Source organism: Leuciscus leuciscus (genome assembly GCF_965113295.1).
Source record: "Leuciscus leuciscus genome assembly, chromosome: 6".
In the NCBI taxonomy this organism is placed as follows: domain Eukaryota; kingdom Metazoa; phylum Chordata; class Actinopteri; order Cypriniformes; family Leuciscidae; genus Leuciscus; species Leuciscus leuciscus.
Genome location: NC_138730.1, coordinates 40,405,518 through 40,432,434, shown reverse-complemented (window position 1 = coordinate 40,432,434; position 26,917 = coordinate 40,405,518). Strand labels below are relative to the sequence as shown.

At 37.3% G+C, this 26,917-nt stretch overlaps 2 protein-coding genes across 4 annotated transcripts in view; one reads left to right on the top strand and one right to left on the bottom strand.

Moving 5' to 3' along the window:
- Positions 1 to 11,841, bottom strand: part of eeig2a (EEIG family member 2a) — a gene marked incomplete at its 3' end in the record, with an annotated part of 12,835 nt that extends 994 nt beyond the window's left edge. The window contains exons 1-10 of the mRNA XM_082173396.1: positions 11,555 to 11,841; positions 10,281 to 10,401; positions 10,139 to 10,168; positions 9,943 to 10,059; positions 8,537 to 8,583; positions 4,991 to 5,094; positions 2,690 to 2,797; positions 2,400 to 2,583; positions 2,170 to 2,306; positions 5 to 17 (exon numbers count right to left, since the gene is read on the bottom strand). Of these exons, the coding sequence (XP_082029522.1) occupies positions 5 to 17; positions 2,170 to 2,306; positions 2,400 to 2,583; positions 2,690 to 2,797; positions 4,991 to 5,094; positions 8,537 to 8,583; positions 9,943 to 10,059; positions 10,139 to 10,168; positions 10,281 to 10,401; positions 11,555 to 11,700 (1,007 nt within the window). The 5' untranslated portion in view covers positions 11,701 to 11,841. The remainder of the gene's footprint in view (positions 1 to 4; positions 18 to 2,169; positions 2,307 to 2,399; positions 2,584 to 2,689; positions 2,798 to 4,990; positions 5,095 to 8,536; positions 8,584 to 9,942; positions 10,060 to 10,138; positions 10,169 to 10,280; positions 10,402 to 11,554) is intronic.
- A 1,311-nt stretch (positions 11,842 to 13,152) lies between these two features.
- gpc5c (glypican 5c) overlaps positions 13,153 to 26,917 on the top strand; it is a 118,714-nt gene continuing 104,949 nt past the window's right edge. The window contains exons 1-2 of one of the 3 annotated variants that reach the window (XM_082173564.1): positions 13,153 to 13,560; positions 25,134 to 25,295. In XM_082173564.1, the coding sequence (XP_082029690.1) occupies positions 13,404 to 13,560; positions 25,134 to 25,295 (319 nt within the window). In that variant the 5' untranslated portion in view covers positions 13,153 to 13,403. The remainder of the gene's footprint in view (positions 13,561 to 25,133; positions 25,296 to 26,917) is intronic. The other 2 variants (XM_082173562.1, XM_082173563.1) reach the window with 2 other exon arrangements.

Sequence of the window (26,917 nt, the reverse complement as noted above, 5' to 3'; positions counted from 1 at the left end):
CAGCCGAAGACCCTCCTCTGCAACACATAAATACACAAATATTTAGACTATATTGAATTTTTTTTATACAATAAAAAAAATCATATCAAATGGTGGACACTAAAATGGGCAAAAGCATCTCTCATACTTTCACTGAAGAAGGAACTGGAGTCATATTTAGGGGTCACAATAGATTTTTTTTTTTTTAACCATCCAGAGCTCTAGCAACCACATAGCAATGTCTTAACATTACAGCATCAACTTTTGAATGAACAAGCACCAGTTTGAAGCCATTCTGGTCATACACAACATTTATGTACATACGCATATAATCATCATATTACAATGATTTCTGAAGGATCATGTGACACTGAAGACTGGAGTAATGATGCTGAAATTTCAGCTTTGCCGTAACAGAAATAAATTACATTTCAAAATACATTAAAATAGAAACCAGTTAATATTACTGTTTTTACTGTATTTTTTACTAAATAAATGCTGCCTTGAGGAGAATAACAAACTTTTTTCAAAAACATTTAAAGCAATATATATATAGCTATATTATTCTATATTAGAAAATGGTAATACAATATTGACAAGAACTCTGTTGATATTTCACTGGTTTTGGCCATCCTTCTGTTAGACTGTCTCACAAATGAATTATGTTGAATAGCTGTCAGCTGTTAAATTTAAGTACACAATTAGATAATACCAATAGGTCAACCAATTACCAAGCAATGCTTAATTTTGTTCAATCTGGGGTGTAAAAAGGCAATTAAAGAAAAATCACTGAAGCAAAACATGGTCAGGTCAAAGTGTCTGAATAATTTTTTGGTGCCAAATTTGTACACATTTTACTGGTAGTCCACTGTATGAAGAATTTTTGGGTATACTATGCCACAGTTTACTTTATTTTGCTATCCTCACTTACATAAATGAACTATAGTGTCCTGCAATAAAAAAAAAAAACCTAGTAAATTTTTTTTCCAAAAATTATACCTGGTGTCTGAATAATTTTTGGTTTGACTGATATATATATATAAACATATACATACACAGAGAGAGAGAGAGAGAGAGAGAGAGAGAGAGAGAGAGAGAGAGAGAGAGAGAGAGAGAGAGAGAGAGAGAGAGAGAGCGCTCTGGTGGTTTCAGGGAAAAGTTGTTGTGGCAGCTGCAGGTTTAATGTTGCTGTCTCTGAGGTTTATCCGTGAGTCAGAGAGGAGAAGAAGGGAAATTCAATCATCTGTTTGTTTGAGACTGCAGTAACCATAGTAAACATTCATTTGACAAAACCACTATGTGATGCCTATTAGTGCAACTCTGCATCTGCGGTAAAACACAACTCAGAATTTCCTTATACTGAGTTTGTGTCTACTGAATGCAGTTTGCACCTACTATGGGACAGTGGACCACTCTGTGGTGTAGTGTAAAGCTCCGCATGAGCTGGTCATACACAACATGTTTTCGTGTGTGTGTCCATCATTGGTTGTTTCCCCACAACCTGCTCTTATGGAGAAAGGAATGATGTTCAAATGTAAAAAAATTATTTCAAGGCCATTAAGAATATATTTATAGAAGTAGGTCAATTTCTGTCTTTATATGTGCATGTGTATGTGTACCCTCCCTGCCAAAACATAACGTAACCCCGGTACCTTAAAACTCCTCTTAATACTGTTCATTTTTATTTGTGTTTATAATGTTTTTTTTATTTTTTATTTTACATAAATGCAATTTTTTTTTTACTTTCTATTCATCAAAGAATCCTAAAAATGTGTATCACTTTCCACAAACAACTAAGAAGCAACTGTTAATCAACATTGATAATAAGAAATTCTGCCAAAATCTGCATATTAGAATGATTTCTGAAGGATCATGTGACACTGAAGACTGGAGTAATTCAGCTTTGCCATCACAGGAATACATGACATTTTAAAATATATTAAAATAGAAAACAGTTGTCTTAAATTGTAATAATATTTCACAAAAACACTGTATTTTTATCAAAGAAATGCAGCCTTGGTGAACTTGGTGAGACTTTCAAAAACATAAAAAAAAATGTTTTTTAAACCTGAGCGAGTAAAATCCTTTTTTACATTAATATGGCCTCTTTAAGATCTGGACTATAAATAGTATGCATCAAGGTGCTTTGTGTATTTCAGGAAAGGTTGATCAAAGTTGTTCTAATAGTACCTTCATTACTAGAATCCAGTATGCTGTGGCTGAAGTCCTGACCCTGTAGGATCGTCTCAATGATATCATCAGCATCCACTCTGGTAGCGTCCATTCGCTTTAGCTGAGACTCAACCGAGTCCTGCTTTACAGGGTGCCTGAAATAAAAACATACACACTTTATTAATGGCTTCATTTAAATATTACTCTGAAAAAAATTTTTCAGGAAGAGCTAAAGCACACATGTTTACCTGTTGGCTGTGATCCCACTGTGTGACGGTGTGGCTAAGCCCTGGGTCAAAGGTGTGCGGGACTCTCTGTCCTCACTGGGCTCTGGTAGGCTGCCAATCCCAGTGGAGGCACTTCCGGCAGACAAGTTCCTCCTATGCGAGAGCTCCGTCAGGCTGGAGGAGCGCGAGTGACCTGTGCTGTAGCCTACAAGGATGTCCAGACTGATCAATATTACGATATAATATTATGCAAAAAGCCAAAGAATAATAGAATAACAGAAAAGCAATACATTTGGTGTGAATGAACAGACCAGATAACTTGGACTGCTGGCTGGCGTAACTGGCGTTTCGTGAGTGTCCACACTTTCCAACTTCATCTGGAACAGAACCATGACTTAAGCCACTTTTTCCTGGGTTTTCTAGAAGATAAAATCCAGTGGATTGTTAGCATCATTGTGAATTTTGGGATGGTTGAAATGCGAATTGGTCTTCTTTACTCAAGAGTAGGGATGTGCCCTGGTGATGGACAAAATATGAGATGGGAGTCGAAATTATATTTCAATGCTTTTTCATACTCTTGCAAAAGTTTTGTGTTCTCTCGCTGTAAGACTGGTAAAACTGGAAGAACTAGAAGAGAGGGCTACTCCCTGAGAAAACAAAGGAAATTAACATTTTAACTCTCCCTTGAGAAACTAGCATACCCATCCAAGACGCAATCACACTGAGTCAATCACCTCAGTATTGTATTAATTTACATTTCTTTCCCTTCACTCCTTTTCCCCCATCTCTTCTCTCTCTCATGCTGAGATTACTGGAAATTCACCCAAAACTCGATATGGTTTAATGTGAACAATTATCATACTACTAGGGCTGCACAATATATCAAAATTATCGTAATATCGCAAAAGTATATATCGCGATATGCATATCGCAACAGCTTGCAATAACTGGGATCATGAACAAAAGACAAAGAGAAAATCACTCAGAATCAGTATAGCCTATATTTAATTCATACAGTGATAACTAAGCAGTGTTTATTTTTACATTTGATTATTCAGTTTCTGTTGTTAAATAAACCTAATGTAGGCCTACCTGAGACCCCATGGTTTACACTGATGTTAAAATAATACTTATTGTGTTTCAGTAAAACACTGCTGTTCACTTTCAGAAGTTGTAGGGATGTTTTCTTGTCACAAAAAGAATGTTGAACACGCATGCAGGTTATATAATTTTTAATATTTTTTGAAGATTATTTAAGTTTACTTTACACACTTTTTAAGCATTATCGTATCACATATCGAATATCGCATTATTTGACGAGTTATCGCATATCGCATTTTTCTTCAATATCGTGCAGCCCTACATACTACACAAGTTTGGTATAATTTGAAATGTCTCAGTGCGACTGGTACAAAGGTCTCATCCCCAAAGAAGTAAAACAAAAGGTAATAAAGTCTTTAAGAGTTTAGAGATATCTTGCTTACAGAGGAGGGTAGATCTTTCATGCAAATGGAATGCTGTCCTCATAAGGTGTAAACTGCGATTAATGCAAATTCTCATTGTTAGCACATGTTTAGGTTTCTGTCTTGGTCTGAGTATATAAAGAAATGTCTCCGCGTGATTTTGCAGCCAGATCAGCCCATAATGCTGAATGTCCTCGGCCGCTCAGCATTACTGTATGTATTTTTTCTAATGTCAGGTATGCATCTTTTACTCTTCATCTCTGAGCATTTGATGTTTTGTATTGATTATATTTTAATTGATTATGTAATTAGCATGATACATTTACCTGACATAATAAATTGTTACATTTGATTTAATTCTGAATTACTCTGAAATTAGATTTTCCCAAGTAGATTAAGCGAATGCGTATGTTACCGCAAATCTGCGTCAGGTAGTAACGGATTAGAGTCCAGTTTTGATTGGAGTCTAGGGCACACCAACTGCGATTTTAGAGTTCCGGCTAATATTTGCCACTAATTCAAGTGTACTTGGACTGCAAAGGCTAAAGAATTTCCGTTCAGAACAGCGGAATCATTTTTATCATTATAGGGTGGTTGTGTACACACACTGCCAACACACATTTATGTTCAAACAACATATAAAAGTGAAGTTTGCATAATAGGTGCCCTTTAATACATTTTAAATTGTAATTTATTCCTGTGATGCAAAGCTGAATTTTTTTTTTCAGACTCATTACTCCAGTCTTCAGTCATACGATCCTTCAGAAATCATTCTAATGATCTCAAGAAACATTTCTTATTATCAATGTTGAACAGTTATGCTGCTTCATATTTTAGTGGAAACGGATTATTTGATGAGAAGAAAGTTAAAAAGAACAGCATTTATTTGAAGTAAAAATCTTTATATTATTCATAAATGTCTTTACAGTCACTTTTGATCAATTTAATGTGCCTTTGCTGAATAAAAGTATTATTATTTATTTATTTAAATCTTACTTAACCTTTGAATGGTAGTTTGCCACAGTTTCCACAAAAATTTAAAGCAGCAAAAACTGTTTTAAAAATGTATAATAATAATAATAATAAATGTAATGTAAAAATATATGGTTGTATATATAGGTGGTAGAGGTGTGTGGATTGTCAAGGTACCTGTACAGATAAGAGTTGCTTTCTGTGTCTCTCCTCTTCTGTCCTCATGTAGACATGTCTCTGCTTCTCCTGGAAAACCAATGTTCATTGATGTGGATGGAGGCCTGGAAGAATAAAGAAAATGTCACCACTAAAAACATGTAAACATAAAAAGAATTTATATAAAAAAAAGACGTTGTTGCATATACAAAAATCACATAATATAATATACAAAATAATATTCTTAACTTAAACTTAATATTTTTACAAAACATTATGAGAGCAAAATCCCATAAAAGATCCGATGGGAGTGGAAAGTTCTGCGTGTGATCCACTGATGACACACAAATTATTGAACACAGACGGAGCGGAATCATTTCCATAATGACCAACGCAATCTACCAATTAGCATCCGGTTTAAGAATGGCTTTTTTGGGCGATAAATAAAAGCACAAACACCAGTAAATTGACTAGCGTAAACCTTAGTAAATCACATTGCATGATTCATTTAAATACTCTCCTGCCATAAATTTTGCGTCTGAAAGGGAAACTCCTGAGTAAATCATGACAGTAGTTTTTTAATGCCAAAAGAGGGTTTGCGTTGATGCAAGCTGTTAGTAAATCTGGCCCTTAGACTACTACATCCCGGCTCCCAATTGTTTACACACGAGCCTCAATATAGAGATATGGCGTGTTAATTTTTCTATTACATTGCTAAATGGTTGCTATGGAGTGGCTAGACAGTTACCAGGGTGATAGCAATAGACAGGACAGATGCCTTCCCGAATCAAAAGAGCCAACCCCTTTGTCTCTATGATGTTTTGATGCTGAGATACAGCTTATTCATGCTGTCATACAGTTGATAAGGTGTTGTAAATTGTTCCTAGGGCGTGGCCAGACAGTTTTCAGTGAGATATTTAAAGACTACCTGTCAGTCTGAATCAAAAGAGCCCATCCCGGAGTCTCTATGTTGTTCTGATGCAGAGACACAGACAATTAATTTTATTCTATGGTTGCTAGGGTGCTCTAAATGGTTGCTAGGATAGACTGTTGCCAGGGTGATATTTAAAGACTAATTGCCAGTCTGAGTCAAAAGAGAACACCCACTTGTCTGTACAATGTTCTGATCCAAAGATCTCACATCTTTTTTCAATATAAAATCTATGGGTGGTTGCTAGGGTGCTATAACTGGTTGCTAGTATAACTGGCTACAAAAGTTTAAATGTAACTATATATTGGCTGTTTGCTAAACCGAGTCAAATGAGCCCACCACAAATTGGCATTCTGATGCGGAGATACAATCTCACAGATTTATGGCCAATGTAAACCTATGGGATTTTATTTCGCCCACTTTTTTTGCCCGCCGGACGAACATCGTACGACCAATTAACTCATAGCACACCTCTCCTCAATAAGCCACATGATTTGACACCTCATACATGGGTCTACAATAAACGGTGCGGGACGAGTTACATACTGAAGTTTGGTCCAGAAGAATAATAATAAGTAAGAGGAATAACAATAGTGATGCAAGCACCACTAATACGTTTTTCAAAAAAGAGGTTATTCGCATTGATTAAAGGGGTGTAAAGAAAAGTCTGATGTTTCAAGACAATGAATAAAACAAACAACTTTTGATACTTTAAGATATTTTTGCATCTTCTGAAGCTCAAAATCTCCAATTCGTTTAACGGAACAGCATGTAACTGCATTTAAAAGTATGGAAAAATTCTCATTTCTCCAGTATAGGGAACAAATAATCTATAAACCACTGATTTTAGAAGGATATTAATCTATTAAGTACTAATCTGGAATGTCAATGGTTTTAGTGCCTCTAAAACTATCAGTGACATAAAACTATGACGTACCAGCTAGAGCTAAAAGCACTTCAGGCACAGTATGAGCACTCCCACACACACACGATCACACCTCTGATGCCTCTCATAAACACATACTCACAGGGAAACACCACCAAACACTTTGATTTATGAGTGCGTATGACTATTTTTGACAACCAACTATCCACAGCGAAAGAATGATACAACACTCACTGAATATATCTTATATCAGGTTAATGACATTTTCTATGGCCTAACCCAACCCTTACCCCTAAACCTACCCATCACAGAAACATGTTTGGGCCAATTTCTTTTAAACTAGTAGGACCAGTAAAATGTCAGCACAAGTTGATTGACACACACACACACACACACACACACACACACACACACACACACACACACACACACACACACACACACACACACACACACACACACACACACACACACACACACACACACACACACACACACACACACGTTTATATGACTGTGTGCCAGCTCGCTTACATAACAGGAAGCACATCTTTCAAAGTGCCTGGGTGCTGTGTGAGGTGATGCATTTATCTCCCACTAAATGTCAGCATAAATGTCAACTATTTCAACATACACGCAAACGCATTCCGCACAATTACACCGATCTGAAACCATACCAAATGTAGTGCTTCAAGTCTATTTAAGCAGAATCAGATAAGAATTAAGAGATAAAGCATTGAAATAAAGAAAACTTAAAAACAAAAAAAATTATTATTGACATTACAAATAATAAATGTAATTTTCTATTACAAACAACCTTGCCATTACCAGTGTTGAATAACATTTAATAACAATAACATTTAACACAAGAAACATTTCTTATTGTTATCAATGTTAAAAACAGTTGTGCTGCTTCATTTTTGTGGAAACCGTGATACTTCTTTCAGAATTCTTTCATGAATAAGAAGTTAAAAAGAACAGCATTTACTGTCACTTTTGATCAATTTAATAATAAAAGTTAATATTATTTTAATATTATAATTAATATCTTTCAGAAAGAAAACTTAAAGACCCCAAACCGTTGAACGGTGCAGTAAACCTGCCACCTTAACTAATTTTCAGAGGTTTTAGGCTGCAGACGCTGAAAAAAAACACCTGTGTGTTTGGCTAAAAGCTACCGGAAGTGTGGTTGAATCAGACTTCCTGTGTTCATGCGGTCCCAGACATTGGTGTCAGACAAAAAAAAAAAAATTCACTGCGGAAGAACACTGGCGCAAACTCACATACTGGCATCTGCACACGACAGCATCAAAGCATCACGACAGCTGTGCCTGAACTGTCACATCAACAAGGTCATTCTAAGCCGCTGGGTTCCTCAATGTAATATCAGTAATATCTTGTTGAAAAGACCAGTTTAGACCAGAATTTCATGCTGGTTTGGCACTGATCTAACTGGGTTAACAGCAAATCTCCACCAGGTGTGCGTTTCCCAAAGCCAACTATGGTCGCAAGTTCCATCGTTACCAACAGAGTTCATGGAACCTGCGGCCATAGTTGGCTAACGATGATTTTGGGAAACGCACCCCAGCATGGTCTTTTTGTCACATTCATTACGCCTCGTTAAACCAGGTGGTCCGAAGCTGAGGAAAAGCATCCAAAACATATGCTAGTCTTTTCAAAAGGATGAAGACAGATTCTGATTTGAATATGAAATTCCAAATTTTCACAATTAAATTAAGGGACAACTTACGTTTTAAAGCAGGGATCACCCGACATTAGCTGCATATTGATTATCACCTAGAAAAAGAGAGACAGGTGGTGAGTAGTTATACACATATTAGATGTAGCAGATTAAATATTTCATTAATACCCATTACCCACTGGAAACATCAAATACTGGAGTATTGTTTGATAAATTGTATTTTCATGAAGGATATAGTCATGGCTCTAATATCTGATTGGATGAGCCATGTTTGAAGCTACTGTAAAATAGCACAGATATACATTATATACTGTACATTCATACATTAATGAATGAACATAAATATATTGTACAAAGTTGACACTGTTTTCTAAAAGCAATAAACACAGAGCTTAGTGAAGGGGGTTTAAGATTCTATGTTTTGCATAATTCCTATGCAATAGAGGTATTACTTTTTCACGACTGATACAGATTGCTATTATGTTGAAAGTGCACAAGATGGAAGTAGATAAACAAAACAGTCTTTATTAATATCCACCAACTAAAATTTAGAAGATAACAGAAACACAGCCACTTAACATCGACGATAACGGACAAATTAAATAGGGAAACTCAGGGCTTAAATACAAGGAACAAACAATGGGAACTAGAATAATAGTGATTAACCATAGCAGCAAACTAGAGCATGAATGAGTAACCTAATCTTGGAAACAAATATGGGAACTAAACCTAAGGGAACAGAGCAAACAGAGAGAAAATGAAACTAAAACAGAACATTCATGTACCAAACATGTGAACCATTGTTGGGTGGTAATTAATTTTTAAGGGCCCAACAAATGGTACCAATTACCAGCAAAGCCAATACGAAAAAAGAAAAAAGTAGAAAATTTCAACAAGGAACTTCCTGCATACATGGTAAAATAACTGTAATGCTAAGAGTTTTTCTATAATAAACTTGGCTTCTATAATAAATATGGCAACATGTATGATGCAGTGATGCAAGTTTAAAGGTGTGCATGGATCTCTACAGATATAAAAGTGAAGGCCTGTGGAATTTAGTTTGCTCTCCGAACAGCTTCAGGCAGAGGTGGAAGGATACAGGGCTGTGGAATTCTGGGGGCGCTGTGAACAGCTCTAGGCATAGGTGGGGGTTGTGGATTGGAAAACACAGCTCAACACAGGCCGGAGCATGCCAGACATAACCCACATGAAACGGAACATAAAGTAACACAACACCGCACACAGATCTGAGAGGACCCGCCCCCTAGCAACTGCATATTTATGATATAAATAAACAAAAGGATACAATATAGAGAGCATGTGATCTCAAGACCAAGAGGGCAACTGTCTCAAAATCTCTCTGTGTGTGCATCTTCATTATAAAGTTGTCCTAATATATATATACAGTATATATGTATGTATGTGTGTGTGTGTGTGTGTGTGTGTCTTTATACCTTCAGTATAGAGTTGTCCTGACGTGTGTTTTTGGTGTTGTATCCCTCCAACAGACAGCGCCGTATGGTGCTTCCTGAACCGGCAAACTCAGCCAAGTTCAAATCAGCAAAACCAAGCTGTGTGACACACACATCGTATCAGTGCCTGTGATCTGACAGAAAACGTTGCCATAATCCGCGGATAAACAGAGCTTACCTTTGCAAATGTCTTCCCACCTTTCAGCTCCTTCATAAAAGAACAAACCAAAATTTATCCAATCCAACAGAAACACAGAAAAGAACGAAAGTGTTTATTCTTAGAGCCCAATTTAAGAATCGGAACAATCGTTAAATCGTACCTTTCTTACAGATATCCGAAAAACACAAGGTTCCAGCACCCCTGTCCCAGCATTAGCACACAACTTGCATAAGAAGGAGAATCTTTTCTTCCATTTAACGCAATTCACCAGAACTGGCTCTCTGCAGAAGAAACCACAAGAAAAATAGTGAGACATATAATACAATAAAACAATAGAACTACAGATAAATAGAAGGATAGATAGGTGGATGCATGGATGGATAGACAAACAGGCAGAAGGATAGACAGACAGGAGGAAGGATAGATAGATAGACAAGCAAAAGGATAGATAGACAGGAGGAAGGATAGATAGATAGACAAGCAAAAGGATCGATAGACAGGAGGAAGGATAGATAGATAGACAAGCAAAAGGATAGATAGATAGATAGATCTAGACAAGAAAATCGCTATGCGCCACATCATTACCTCTGTGTTATTAGGGAAAGTGATTTAGAAAAAGTATTTTATAATAAAGTCTTCAAGCAGGGGAAGGATTAGCTTGTTACAGTGTATGTTAAGTCATATTTGATCTGGTTGTGAAAGACTGTACATTGTGTAATGATTATTTCGGAATAATGCTTCCTGCAGCTGTTTTTCTCACTGGCTTTGTATAGCCCCTTTCACACAGAGATTCCGGAAAATACACGGATAAAGTGACCCGGGGTCGTTGGATTTTGGTTCATTCACACTACCAGTGATTTCCCGGAATCAGAGAGTGCGTTCACTCACAACCCGTAAAAATCCCGTAAAGACACGTGACATCGATGTGACTTGTAATGTCTCAGCAGCGTCTTAAGTTTATGTGTCAGTGTTGTACTGTACTCATTCAAAAGGCTCTTCCCTTGTTTGTCCTGAAAACACAGTAACACTAATGCCAAGGCAATAAAGTAAACCTTCATCTGCAGTGTTCAAAAGGAGGAACGTCAGGCATTCCGACAGATATGGAATGTTACCATTCTGCCCACTTTGACGACCTGTTGAGTTCCATGTAGAACACACCCCCTCTTATACCCCCTGCCACATGTTTCTCTATTCAAAATTCTCTATTCTACATTGCTTTTTTAATATCTCGATATTAATCAGGCAAGCCAATAAAAAGATTAATTTTAATATTAAAAGCAACACTCTTCTTAATCACTCATAACATACAATATATTATACAGACTCATAACCAAATGTATTTTACATTGTTATTATAATTTATAGATAAATAACTGTTGTCACTTAAAATAATAAAATATAATAAAAAGCCATCATGTCTTGCGATTGTCTCACCTCGAAGACTCCTCTGAAAAGCCACCGTCCGTCAGTCGAACCTTGCAGAACAGAACTCCATTCACAAACGGGACAGATGACAGCTCCTCCAGCTCCACGTCCACTTTAAACTTAAACCTTTTCTTTTTCATCATGATGAACGCCATTAATCAAATATGCGAAGGACGACAGCTTTTCTGCTACACTCCTGGAAAAGGTTTTTAAAGAGAGGAACACAAACTCTTTGACGGGCGCGTTGAATGCATGAGTCAGTGTGCGTGCGAGACGATAGTTTTTTAAATGACGCTGTGTGAACTGCGTCGAAATGACAACTGACAACACTTTAAAATAAAAGTCCTTCCAAAAGGTTTCATAGACAGAATAAATAACAAAATGTATTTGTAATATTTTTGGATTATTTATATGTAAAATATTTTTTTTTTTGCAATTACGTGCAGCTTATTTTTCAAGTTAAGTTACGTGTGCCAATGCACAATGCATTAAGTATATGGGGAAAAAGACTGCTGGAGTTAATAATATATAATATATATAAATGGAGTTTGCACAAATCATATTTCATTGTTAACAAATAAACAGACAAACAAACACATGAATGCTGTATTATACAGGTTGTATTATTGTGCATTTGATGCATAACATACAACTGTATTGATTACGAAATCAACTTTCTGGTTGAGAAAAATAAATAAATAAAAAAACTTTTGGTTGAGAGTAGATGTGAGTAAACTGGTTGTCCGGCAGAGGGAGACAACTCATCACGAAAGCATAGACTTCTATGTAACCTTGTACTGTTAAAGGGTTCTAACCATTGATCAGTGGTTCTAACCTGTGCACATTCAGATTACACCGTCGTAATCAGACACAACCCCCTTTTTATATATAATATATAGTTAGAAATAATAATGTTTAAGAGGGGTGATTTTATTTTTAAATAAAGGATGGGTTTGACACAACTAGGATTATGCAGTACAGTGTTGTTGTGGGCATGAACAACATTAAAACACTGAATAACATTAGCAGGTAAAAACGAAAATGACTTCGTTCAAGCCGCTTTTAAAAACTTCCATGACCAATCACAGTCGACGCCAACAAATAATTAGAAACGATTATCAGCCAATCAGAAGCGTTGTGACTAGCGCTTACTTCCTCTCTGCATCGGCCTCGTTGGCGCAGTAGGCAGCGCGTCAGTCTCATAATCTGAAGGTCGTGAGTTCGAGCCTCACACGGGGCAGGCAGTGTTTTGTCATGATTTTGGAATTACCGAGTTGATATAAATAAGATTGTAAATATTGCACTGATTATATTTGGCCATTTCAATAATTAGAGTAGATCATGTAAGGAAGCTTTGGTAATATTATACAATATAAAGTACTTTGAGACTGGAATTTTTTTTTTGAAAAGGAGTATAGGCTATCAATTTTTATATTTCTAGACTTTTTATTATTATTTGATAAGTAAAATGTATGTTTATGTTGCCTTATCTCTTACCCCCCCCCCCCCCCCCCCCTGGGAATTGTAAATTCTGACAGTCATGCAGTAGACAACATTTTTGTTGACTGTGAGTGAGAGAGTGAGTGAGTGAGTGAGAGAGAGAGAGAGAGAGAGAGAGAGAGAGATTTCTGAATGATTCCACATGCTGAATGAATTCAGTGACACTCTCAGTGAACGGGACGCAGGGGCGCTAGTTTTCCCGTCTCGGTCTGGGAAGGAAGGACTCATCCAGCCGGTGCAGCATGTGAAAGTCCAACACGGGCGACTTTCTCCTCTTTTCTTTTTACACATTTTGCAGCCAGTTTCTGATCAGAGATAAGCAATTCTACCGCACTGATTTCTCCACTGAAATGCCGTCATGTCACGCGTGAATGTCAGCTGGATTATTGCGGTGCTCGCGGTGGAGCTCGCGACACTGTCCGCCGCGCGCGCTCACAGCTGTCACGAGGTGAAAACGGCGTTTCAGGTGCGTCAGATCGGCCAGCTGAAATGGGTGCCGGAAACACCTGCTACAGGTGAGTGTGAACGCAATGACTGTGACGAAACTGTCGCTATGTTTTATGGATGTTCCTGCTTTGAATTTTACATGGTAAAGAGTTGCCGCCGAAAATATCAGTTAGTCTTCTTCATCTGCTTAATTGTCTTGTAAAATCATAGGTAGCCTCTAACCGACATGATTTTCCTCAGAGTTAGAAACTCTTTGAATCTTTATGTCATTCATTGTGTTCATTTATTTAGCCTACTTGCTTTGACCAGTGTTTTTGAAGCAACAATATCTGTGATTAATTAGGTATTTTGGCAGATATAGATTAGCCTACTGTATGGGTAGGCCAATTACTATGGTAAATATTTGTGGCGAGCAACCAGGTGCTGTGGTTTCTATATTGATTTTTTGAATTCCCATAGTGTGCTCTATTGATGAAGGGCATTCTTTAGGTATCCTTTGACCCTGACAAGCACAAATTATTTGTGCATGGGAAATTCTTAAACAAGTGCAATTTGCCCACAAGGAACTTTAAAGGTAGTGCCTAAAGGTTGTGTCTCAAACAGCATTTGTTGCACTACTCGTCCGTTTCTAGTGCTGTCAAATCGGTTCCTGAGTTACTGAAATATGTCCATGCTAAAAATTCCCACAGTGAAAACCATCAGCTGCTCACTGTATTTACTTACTAGAAATGTTATCATGTCTCTGCATGTTTCATGGTGTCTCTGAACTTTTAACAGCTCACATGAAGTTGCATGATAAAACCCCCCACTTAATGCATATTGAGTATTAAAATGCATGGCATGATTAGATGTGATTTCTGAAAAGAATATTCATGTAGAGTCAAGTTTTTCAAATACATTATAATCAATATATTCATTAGCCTTATAAATGGAATTCAAGTGGAATGTTTTCTTTCTTCATTTTGTTGCTCCTGACAGGAAAATGTAATTTCCATAGGTTTTACAAGTTTATTGACTGATTTTCCCTCCCACAAAGTCAATGTTAATGCCCAAGTGTGCTGTAAGGCTCTCGACTCTGCACTGTAAATAGTATGTCTTGGTAAACTTCAGACAAGGATCGTGTCAGGTTAAGGGAATCAGTGTTGACAGATGCATTCAGCCAGCTGCTTTGACACATGACTCAGCGGACAGGAGTGAGCCTTGGTGGAATGACATCGGTCGAGCTCACCGGTTACAAATACTCAGGGCCAAAGTTCTCACGGTGCACGAACTCACAGCCAAGTCCGGTTCTCCAATGACAGGGATGCCCATCCTGCTCCTAGAGATCAACCTACCTGCATAGTTTAGTAATCAAATACTAATCATACACACTTGAACCAGGTGATCGAGGTATTAAGGTGGCTGCTGAAATAGAAGCCAACTGCCTTGATAACTTGTCAGTAATTTGCTTGACAGTAGGTGTATGTCAGTCATTCTGTCTATCGTTTTTCCATCCATCCATCCATCCATCCATCCATCCATCCATCCATCCATCCATCCATCCATCCATCCATCCATCCATCCATCCATCCATCCATCCATCCATCCATCCATCCATCCATCCATCCATCCATCCATCCATCCATCCATCCTTGTCACTTTATCTGTTGATCTGTCTGTTGTTCTATTCGTCTATCCATATATCTGTCTCTGCTCATTCTGTCTATTGTTTTATCATCCATCCATGTCACTTTATCTGTCTGTCTATATCTGTTTGTCTATCTGTTATTCATTCTGTCCATCCATGCGTCCGTCCGTCCGTCCGTCCATCCATCTGTCCATCCATTTATCAATCAAAACTTTATCATTCAGGGTCCAATTTTTTAAAACACACCCAACATATAACAACAACAATAAAAAAATTAAAAATCAATGTGTTTCCACAATTTAGACTGACATTGTGTAGTGCTAAACCTTGTATTTGATAGACCCATGATAATCTATTTTTTAGAAGCATTAAGTCGGTAAATACATTTGTACATAAGATTCCATAACACAGCTTTATGTGTTAACTCCCACACTTACAAACATCTCACTTGCACTATGCCATCTAGGTCTCCTTAATAAAATTCTCATTGCATCATTGTACGCTTCTTTAAGCCTCCGTAAGCTAGATGTTCTATAATTTGTCCACAAATGTATAAAGTGGTGTACAATATGCTTTAAACGGTGATGTCTTCACATTTATCTATCCGTCCGTCTATTGTTGTAATTTTATAATTCTGTTGATCTATCGCTCTATCTTTTATCGCTTTGTCTATGTCTTTTTAAACTTTTTTTCCTTCAACTTTCAAATAACATTTAAGATTTTTCATGAAAAACGTATATTTTCCTTTAGATTTTTTTATTTTATTATTTTTTTAGTCAATTTGAATTCAGCCAATGTGTATGAGCACCTACTGTACTGGCAAAATGAGTTGTGAAACTATAACACCTTTCAGTCAAGGTGTGTGTAACACCTATTCTTTGACTGAGACTGAGATATTTTTCAAGAAGTCCTGAAGAGCAACAGATGGCAAGTTTTCCAAGATGGTGTTGATTAGGGTTAGCTAAAAGTTGAATGCCAAGATTCCAAAAATTAAGCACTTAATTAATTACATTACATTTTAAAACACTTGCAATCAGACTACAGTTACTTTTTTATTTATTACATGATTACATGTTGTTCTCACAATGGCATGTCAATTATTTATAAATATAAATGTATCTTTAAAATGTTCCTTTATAAAAAGCCTACTGCTTATACGTTCAGAAGGTCTTCCAGGTTTGTTGAACTGCACACGCAGATCAGCCACTAGTCATGAGCATTTGATCACTGGATTTACAGAAATCATTTCACCTGTAAGAAGTGTTTTCTAAACACTGGAACAATGCATATAATCAACTCACACGGACCCAGCCCCAAACCCAATCTCTTAAAAATGAATAAAGGCTGGTTTCTAAAGTACTTCTTCCTGCCTCTATGTATTAATGCTCATGGGTAGCCTAAATGGGTTCCAGACCTTAACATTAAGTATTTTACTGTTATGTGTCACCAAGATTCAACAAGACATTTTCACCTGGCTATACCCAATGTTTAGATCTGTTGTGGTATTTATGCAAATTAGCACAAACGTAATTAGATTATGCACCGTTTGTCCATGTTAACAAACAATTTCAAAAAACTTGTTATACATTTTTTGTTTGTCTTGATGTAAGTAATCAACTCAGTAATTTTCATGGTGATATCTAAAGGTTACATTTTTTACCCTCTTCAAGTAAGAAAAAGAATGACTAGGCGTATGAATAGGCTATATTTGGGTCTTTTTCGAAACTTTCCCCTAATGGGATTCTTCTGGGCTTTTTTTTCCCTTACTCAGGACATATCGAGGATACAAAATCAGTTGAGTTTGCTTCTGCTGCAATTTGTTCAACCTTTTTTCATAAAATGACTGGACTAAAGGTCTAGATGTGCAGAAGAATTTCGAGCATTTATGAGAGTCTTAATGAGTCTGGTCTCTCAGTAGACACCTTGTGCACTGGTACAATTTCTCCTGTTTATTTGACTGAATGCTGATTTGTAGACTTAGCATAGAAATCGTTCCTCTGGGAGCCAAGACCATACCACAGCAAAACCATAATTACAATATATCTCAGTTTAGCGCTTTTGCCTTCCTCCTAAGATCATTAAAGTCTTTATTTCATTTTTGCGGTCCACAAAATAAAAGTTTAAAGTGAGCCAAATGATTAAATAAGTTCTAAATTGCTTTTGTTGCAGATAGACTGGAATTCTCATTTTCTGAGTGAGTTTCTCCTATGAGCAGAGTCTTAGAACGTAGAACTCTCAGATGAAGCTTTGTGCTGCCAATAAATGAACATTGATATTGTTGAATAGAAAATGCTGTCATCATTTACTTACCCTCATGTGAAGTCAAGTCACATTTATTGATTTAGCGCTTTTTACAATACAGATTGTTTCAAAGCAGATTTACAGAGATAACAGGAAAATAATGCAACAAAGTGTGTTTCCAGAAGAAAATAGCGTCACAGTCCAGCTTAAGTAAGTTCAGTGATGTTTTTATTTTTGTTCCATCCATCCATCCATCCATCCATCCATCCATCCATCCATCCATCCATCCATCCATCCATCCATCCATCCATCCATCCATCCATCCATCCATCCATCCATCCATCCATCCATCCATCCATCCATCCATCCATCCATCCATCCATCCATCCATCCATCCATCCATCCATCCATCCATCCATCCATCCATCCATCCATCCATCCATCCATCCATCCATCCATCCATCCATGGTCACACATCTTCACATGATGCAAATTCACAGGTCAGAGTTCACCAAACTTGAACTTTGGCACGCAGCGAAATGCAAAACCTTTCGCATGAGCTTCCGTTTCCGGTCTGACGCATTTGTATGCATATGAATGGAAGTCAGTGGAACAAAAAGTGTAGTGACCGCCCATTTAATGCTGCAGAGGGTTGAAATCTGGGTTCGCTCCCTCTCTTCAGAAGCGCTGACAGGATCTGAGGGCATGAGAATCACTGTATGTTCTCAGATCAGATGCCAAGCAAAGCAGCTTCCTGAATCTCCACCTCTGAAACCCAGGCTCTCTTTCAAAAATGGCTGTGTTCATAACTAATCCCGTGAGTCTTTAAGCATGGATATTCAAGAGTTTTCAGGACCTTGTGTATGTTTATGTGATTATTTTCTTATAACCAGCTTCAGTTCTTCAGGTCTATATCTTCTGTTTGTGCGTGTGTGTGTGTGTTGTTAATTAAAATGAAACAAAAAATGACCCTTTTCTCCTCAGGCATGATGCTACTTTAGATGAGCCTTTAAAAAGAGGAAGGGTTAAGGAAGTGTTAATTATGACTCGTTTAATGAAATGAAGCAAGCAGCAATCAAATATTTAAAGGACAGTCAGTCCTACACTCCACACCATTAAATCTTGCTAATCCAGGCCTAATTAATCAGTATTGGATTTCCAGCCATTCTGTTGGGTCAAAAGTTCTTTAGTTAATTAAGTTGCAGAGACCTTTATCTGTCTAGTGGGTTAAGCCATTCATATGGAGGTTTGTTAGCCAGTCAGTTACGGCAGTCTGACTTGCCTCTTGTCTGCTGCATTGTTTTATAATTATCTAGATGGATTATTTGCTGAGTAAGAGCTTTAGCCTGGTCTCAACAGCTACACAATATTACTGCCTTGTCTATTTATGGTTTCAGAAGTTGCTCACCCTGTGTATCCAAGTTAAATTTATTAGGTAACGATATTTCTAATATCTGATAATTTTATAGTTTTTTAGCTGAGGATTTACATATTTTTTTCTTATATTTGTATAATATAAAATATATACTTTTTTTTTTTTATGTTTTTCCATTTTTTTCCTTCTTCTTTAGTCTCCAGAAACTAAATGTGACTGGAATGTAAACAGCAAAGCCACATTGGCTTAAACTAACCTGGCTTGAATATCCCCACCACTAATTTTTTTTATACTTGTTTGGAACATCAAATGCTTTTTTGATGGGGACTTTTGAGGTAAACGCTGTTCTATGATGAAAGGTGTAGAACAGCCATGCATTCATGCTTTGAATCTCTGGCATGAGAAGAAAGACCAAACGTCTTTTAATATTTAGTCTTCTTCAGACTTTAACACCTGCAGGCCCTCCCCTTAGTCTCTCTGCCCTCAGCAAAACACCCTTTTAGTGCATCCAGAACCCTGTATGCTAATGCCAAAGCATGTTGGTATTTGCGTAGCAGATAAAATTGTGGTGTAATACATAAAAATTTGGGCTTATAACCAGAAAGTTTTTGGTTCAAGCACTGTGAGGGCTGAGCCATGACCATTGTGTCCTTGAGTTGCTTTAGATACACCATATACCCGAGTCTTACATGCCTTTACCTTTTTGTTCATGTTTTTTGCTTGTACTGTGTATTATTACAGTCTCCATTCATTTACATTTATGCACTTGGCAGATGCTTTTATTTAAAGCATCTTACATTACAGTCACGGTATACATTTTATTAACTCATGAATTCTTTGGGAATCGAGCCCATGACTCTTGCATTGCTAGCACCATGCTGTACTGTTTGAGCTACAAGAATACAGTCAGTACTTGGTAGGGTTGTTTGTTCCAGAAAATCCCCCATTTACCAGTTCAACATGTCTAGTTCTGTCTTTGAGTCCCGGTAAGAACTGATCTCAGTCTCCCCCTGATCTTCTTATGTGTCTGACTTGCTATCACAGACTTTAATTGGATTGGAGTTCCTGGCTTGTTTTCCCCCCCCCGGTCCTCTCTCGCCTTCAGCTTTGCAGAGTACTCAAGTGGAGAGTCCAAATTAGGGTCCACTTATTTTATGGAGATTTGATGTATAAGTATACCTATTTGAAACTACATAGAGGTGTATTATGAGAAACATTCTCCTTGGTGGTTTGGGCTTCAATTGTTTGCAATTGTGTGCCTTTAACTGAGAGGTTATGTTCAAACCCTAAGGGAACATTTTTGAGTATCCATTGCATCTTTTAGCACTTAAAGGTATAGCGGAGGATGTTTTACTTCCTGGTGGGTAGTCTAAACTATTGGTCCTCCTAATTGTCAATCATTCTGGTGAATCAATCAAACTTTTCAAAAAGTGGAGAGGGCGGGTCTTATCTAAAATTTGGAAAGATCCTCCGCTATACCTTTAAGCAATACGGCTCAACAATAAGGATCAACCGATTGTGAAAATTTCAGCCCAGTGCTGCACTGCTACTGAAAATTTTACATGAATTGATCTTGTTTTGCACACTAAAGTTTATTAAAACGTTTTATGTGATTTCTTGTAGTTGCAAATTGTGCTGATTTGTTAGCTAATGTTTTCTAGTTGGAAAACATAGATAATGTTTTATTGAAATTTGTATTGTATTTCTATTTTATTATTAAAATATGCAATATTTTATTCATAACATAGCAAATATGAAATGTATAGCAAAAAAGCTTTTAAAGTTATAAAGAAATGTCAAAATTATTGTTTCAAATTATATTGAAAGTGGACCAAAGGTTCATATTACTGTGAATCTGTGGTTTCTCAGTCTTTTGAGTCTGATACAAAAATTCCTGGTATGTTTTAAGGGCTGGCCCAGGTCAAGGGGGAAATATATCTGCCATGTTTGAACTGTTGAGGCCGGGTAAGGATATTCCTGCTGTTTTGAACCAACTCCAAGTACTTAACCAAGTAAAATTTATTAGGTAATGATATTTCTAATATCTGATAATTGTATAGTTTTTTAGCTGAGGATGTACTGGTGTATATACTTAAGCACCAAAGTACCCTCTGGTGTTATTTTTTTATTTCAGTGAAATGGACTATATTTTAGTTCGATCATGTTTTTCATTCCTCTCTTACATTCAGCATCACAGAGTACTCGAGTCGAGAGCCCAAATTACACCTTATTCCTGAATCTTGCCTCACACGCCTTCACCTTTTTGTTCATTTTCTTTTTGCTTGTACTGTAGGTGTAGTATTACAGTATTGCAGATTTTATGTTACTAAATTATATTTATAGTATAGTTATGATCCATTTATTACCTGTCAACTTAAAATGTTGTAAACCTTGAAGGCTTTGGAGCACAGACTTAAGCTTGGTCTCTTCTTGGCAGATTATTGCTAAAGTAAATTTCTTTTCAAAACAAGTTTTACTTTAAAACTGTGAGAAGATGAAAGCCATAAATCTAAACAAGTTGTTCCAAATTTGAGGTTGATATCTCAAAAAAAATTAGCTTTCGGTAAGATTTTGTTTGTGCGCAGAAACAAAACGCTTCCACTAGATGAAATTCACTTCCCGTTTGTTTACAATGCAGTCATTTAACAAATTTCGAATCATGTCCATTATTTTTTTCACACAGCAAGTGCCAAAACCTTTGCCAAGTTTTGTGCCATTCCTATGAAGTAAAACATTCTTAGAACCCCCCCCAAATTTTTTTTTGATCGAACAGCACCGGAGGGTTGAGACAAGTTTCAGGAACCAGTTTATATTTGAGGTGGTGTGTTCTCTAATGCTGGGTACACACCAAAAGATAATTGGGCTGATTTTGGGCCGATTTCCCCCCTTCCGACAATCCTAGCTCTGTCCCGATTGTCTTGATGGTTCTACAGATTATCTTATCAGATTTTCCCTTGGTGTGAGGTGTGTAAAGAGTGTCCGAACCTGATCGGAAGAAGGTCGGAGCCGCCCCGATCGCGAATCGTAAATATTCAACATGTTTAATATTTACGATCAGAAATCCTGATGTGTGGGGGGAACCCCGAGGACAAACGCGCGCACGCTCTGGAGATTATCACGTGAAACAAAACAATATCCAATCAGAAAGCGAGATGATGCAAACACCATCATCGCAATTTCTTCCTGCATATCGTCCGCCATGCTTATTCTGAGGTCTCGCGAGATTTTGCGAGATTTCCTGTGTTCACAGTCAAGACTCTGGTTGAAAATCTGTTCGTGTGTGGTGTGCTGTCTTTGTCACATCATGGCACACCACACACTATAGGAGCAAAACGGTTAAATCTAGGATTTGTTGTCCTCATGTTTGTGGTCTATCACATTTTGAAAATCTTATAAGATGTAAAAAATCTTTTGGTGTGTACAGCATAAGTTATTAACTTTGTATTCATGTGGAGTGCTTTGTGTGTGTGCACATTAAGGCCATGAGCACTTGTGCCCATGGCCCTAGTGGTCAGTTTGACAACTGCATTTTGTCGTGATCGTAGCTCCTGTCTAGTTTGACCACAGATTTGACTTTAACTTAACTTGGACTCTTGTGTTAGTGTCTGCGAATCACTTTGAGGTTCCACACTTTTGCCTCTTCTTCTGATTTCAGCCCAATCCGCCAGCTTTTCCTCTGCATCAGCTTTTCACTCTCTTACTGTGGGCGAAAATGCCAGCCAGCGCTCCACAAAGCCAAACACCAGAGCCGCACGCCTGTGGCTTTGAGAAATGCAGGTGTGCTGCCCAGGTCTTTAGAGAGATGTTTTCTTTCCACATGGTTCATCCCAAAAACAGCACATCAGTTGTGGGTAAATATCCTGCTGGTTCCAGCATACGCCAGCACTTCAAAGCAGCGAGAGCTTCCTGAGAAGAACTTGGGGGGAGCCAGGGGTTAAATCAGTTGGGTTGCCGTCTACTTTAATGACTTTCCTTTCCTATAAAATTGCTTCTGCACTTCAAGCATCAGGAAATTGCTTAAGTCTTCTTAACCTAAATAAACCATAACATTTTCATTCCATATACTGAGGATGTCATGTTTGGGTTCTGCACAACTCGTTCTGGTTGACCAGTAGTCGGAATTTTGGTCATTGGTAGTCATTGTGATGTTGCAAAAAAGGACGGAATAAAGACTTAATCCGGCCAGTCAAATGAATGGTTTTTGTCACCTGAGGGTGATTATGGGATCAGGTTGGCTAAGTTTGAACCCCAGAATAAGGAAGTGTCCACTCAGGCAGAACCACAGACTCCTGCTGAGGTCCTAATTTACTCACCAGGGGCTGAATTCATTCCCTCATCTCTTAATTAAGACTTGGAGAAAGACAGATGACAGGGATGGTTTCAGATAGTCTTCTAGACCAGGGTTTTTCAGACATTTTGTTAAGGAAAATTCCAGCTATATATTTTCTTCACTCTCAGAAAAAAGGTACAAAAGTGGTCACTGGTGAGGTACCCTTTCAAAAGGTACACCTTTGTACCTTATTACCCCTATAGAGTGCATAGTTGTACCTTATACAAGTACCTAAATGGTACATATGAATACCTTTTGAAAGGGGACCGGCCTAGTGACAACTTTTGTACCACATTTTCTGAGAGTGTTCAGTCAATTAAAAACAATTTATTTAAATATTAAAAGTGATCAACAAAATTTAGGGTTAGGGTTAGGTAACACAATTTATTTATTGACTTTTGACCTCATTGAATTGCGTTGCACTAAATAAAATAAATTTTTTCTAAATTTTTTTTCACAAAACTTGTCTCTTAGTCTTCCTCTTTAATCTCTCTCTCTTTCTGTCTCTCTTGCTTCATAAAGAATGTTTATTTTACATTTGCTTTTTTTAAAAGGTAAATCTTGAATTATAACCTCTAATTATTTTATAGTCAATATATGTCCACAGCAAATAATTGAATCTACCAATCAAAATTTCAATTAGTAATGCTGCTGTTAAGTTTCTTTTTTTCTTCTTTTTATTAAAGGTCAATATGTTTCCATCATCCCTAAGGCATGTCATGTCAGCAGTGGATTTGTGATCATGTTACATGTACCTGTATGTGTGTGTCTTTAAAATCTGACCACTGTTATTTACACCATCCTACGGAGCAGGTGCTTGTGGTTTTTACTTGTATTTGATGACCTGATGTAGACGAGGTCTGTCTGCCCACACAGCTGAAACTCAATCTCAGATAGTTCTTCAATAATGTCCTGTGAGTCACAGTAGTGACCTGAGTCTCTAAAGTGCATAGCGGACGTCTGTACAGCATGGAAATGGAATGAAGCTTCCTCACAGGCCTAACATCAGTCATCATGAACAGACAGTCTGCATATCTCACTTTTTCCATTGCTGTGTGTTTCTCTTTCTTTAACAAAGTTAATAGTTAATAGACTCAACAAAATGTATTAGTTTACATTACAAATCATGCAGCAAAAGTGTTTTGAGATATTGTGCAATGAACTGTGTGAAAATAAGTCTTTATTAATCAGTAATCTGCCCTGGCCTGTAATCATATTTTGTGTAAAAAAAAGAAAGTTTTTTTTTGTTTTGTTTTTTTTGCTGGAAAGTTCAATGAATTGTATGTATAGGTTTTTGGCGTTTTGTAAAAATGTAGTTTGAGGCACGTTATTCTAAAGATATATTTATACTCCTTATTCATAAATTAAAGCGGCTGGTTCTTTTTTTAAACCTGGAATCTGTCATTTAATTAACAATGGAAACAGTAATCGAACATTTCTTGTCGTTTCATAATGTTGTGTATAACGAGTGACAATGAATTGGAATATTTCAGAATGTACCATAACGTGTCTATTGAGTGAGTTTCCCATTTAGGAAAGTTTGCTTGGAAGCCATTTCGAAATGTATGCAATGGAAAATTCAGAAACCCTTATTCCACTTGTGTGTTAAAATACAGCTTTACAGCATGTCATGTTATTTAAAAGATTCATGTTTTTGTTTTCATTTACATAGTTCATATAGACTATTGGGAATACAAATACCCATGCAAGGCCTAGACTGGCGGGGGCATCGGGCATGGGGTTCAATGCTGCTTTAACTGACTTAACCCTTCTGGGACCCAAAGCACGTGGTGCATCCTGAGTAATTATGTTTCAGCCATGAAGAGAGTGCAAGAGCTTTCTGAGGTTCAGGTTTCATTATACTATCTTTTCGCCTGCCAGATCTCTCCAATGCACAAGGCAAAGCCTCAGTAACACTCAATGCCACAACTGCTGTGTATTAAGTTGGATGAATGCATGTGAATGGTCAAATTGGTGCAGGTTTATTTTATATTTTTATTGTGTCACTAACGTGATTTGTACAACTTCTGTCTAACAAGTGCTGTTACTTTTTTCTCTTTTATTGTAGATGTGGACCTGTCGGTGTGCAAGCACACTGGGCCATCATGTTGTACGCGAAGAATGGAAGAGAGCTACAGAGCGGCAGTCCTGAGAGACACCACCCAGAACATCAGATCATACAGCTTTGAGCTGAAATATCTCATTTCTGCACATGCCGCCGCCTTCCAGGGTACATGGATGCATGAATGGATGGATGGATGGATAGATGGATGGAGGGATGAATGGATGATAGATAAGTGAAATGGATGGATAAATAACTGTAGATGGATACAGGAATGGATTGATGGATAAATGGATGAATTTATATGGATAGAGCAACATAAGCTCATTGGAAAAATTGCCTCTGTATATTGAATGTGTAGGTACAAAATGTACTTATACATACAATTCACTGCAGTTTCCAGCTGAAATGAACACTAGCGGCAGTAAAACTCCACCACTTTTTTCCCTTTTCATGAAAAATAATGATAACAGGGGTAGATTATTGATTAATAAAGACACAGGGCCAGATTTTCTAAACAGAGCAAATTAGCGTGAGAGTGCAATTCCATAAAAGCACAGATGGGAGTGGAAAGTTCTGCGCGTGATCTACTGATGACACGCAAATTAATGAACACAGACGCAGCGGGATCATTTCCATAATGACCAACTCAATCTACTAAGAGCAGCACTGGAGCATTATCGTAGAGTCGCAAACAAGCAGAGCCGCTGATAATCAGGTGCAGATGATCTACTAACATCACAGACGCAAAATGGGTTAAGACATTCTTTTTTTGGACGTTAGGAAATAGCACAAATACCAGTAAATTGACTAGCTTAAACCTTAGTAAATCTCATTCATTTAAATACTCTCCTCCCATAAATGTTGTGTCTGAAAGGGAAACTCCTACAAATGCAAATGCAATAAATTCAGCCCCAAAAATAACCCTGTCCACGCCTTTTCAGCGCAAATTTTTCACTGCGTGTCTTTAGTAAATCCTGACAGTAGTTTTTTAACACCAAAAAAGGGTTTGCGCTCGCTTGCGTAAGCTCTTAGGAAATCTGGCCCTTATTTTCATGCGGTTACCTGCACTACACCATGTAATGACCTCAAAATGCTTTTAACATATAATGCATCATTTTGTAAACTAATACATTTTGACACGTACAACACATAACCATCTCCATATATTACTTTTAACTCACCTGGTGCAGCATTGTACTTGCGATGTGGAACACATGGGTACGAGTTAATTGAAACACAAGTCACAATTTAAGAGTTCAAGAACTGCAGTATTTGTATTTATATCTCATGTTTGTTTTTGTTAACGTTATAGTATAGGTTTAGGGTAGGATTTAGTGTAGATGGTATGTTATTTTAAAATGCAATAGCGCATTAAAATTTCAGCGCCACTCACCGAACATTTCATTACTGAACTTTCTAGATATCTAAAACAACCAATGTAATAATTGGTACATTGATATTTCGCTTTGAAATTGTCACAAAATGTGCAAGAAACTCTGTAATATTTTACAGAAATGCTGCCACAGGCACTCTTTTTTTCTAATGAACCTGGATTTGGATTGATGTATGGCAAATTTACGGGTTAACTGTTTCTGTGTACCTCTTTGTTGACCGTAGTTTGACTTGTTTAATTGGTAGAAATGGCATAGTGTTTTTTTCCCCCATGTGGTTTGGCATATTGTGATTGGTAGAGACTGGCGGTGGTTGTATGTGAACAGGAAGCCTCTTCTCGTCGTCTTGATTAAAGCCCCAGATGTGTCTTTTAGGAAAATATGAACTAGCTGCAA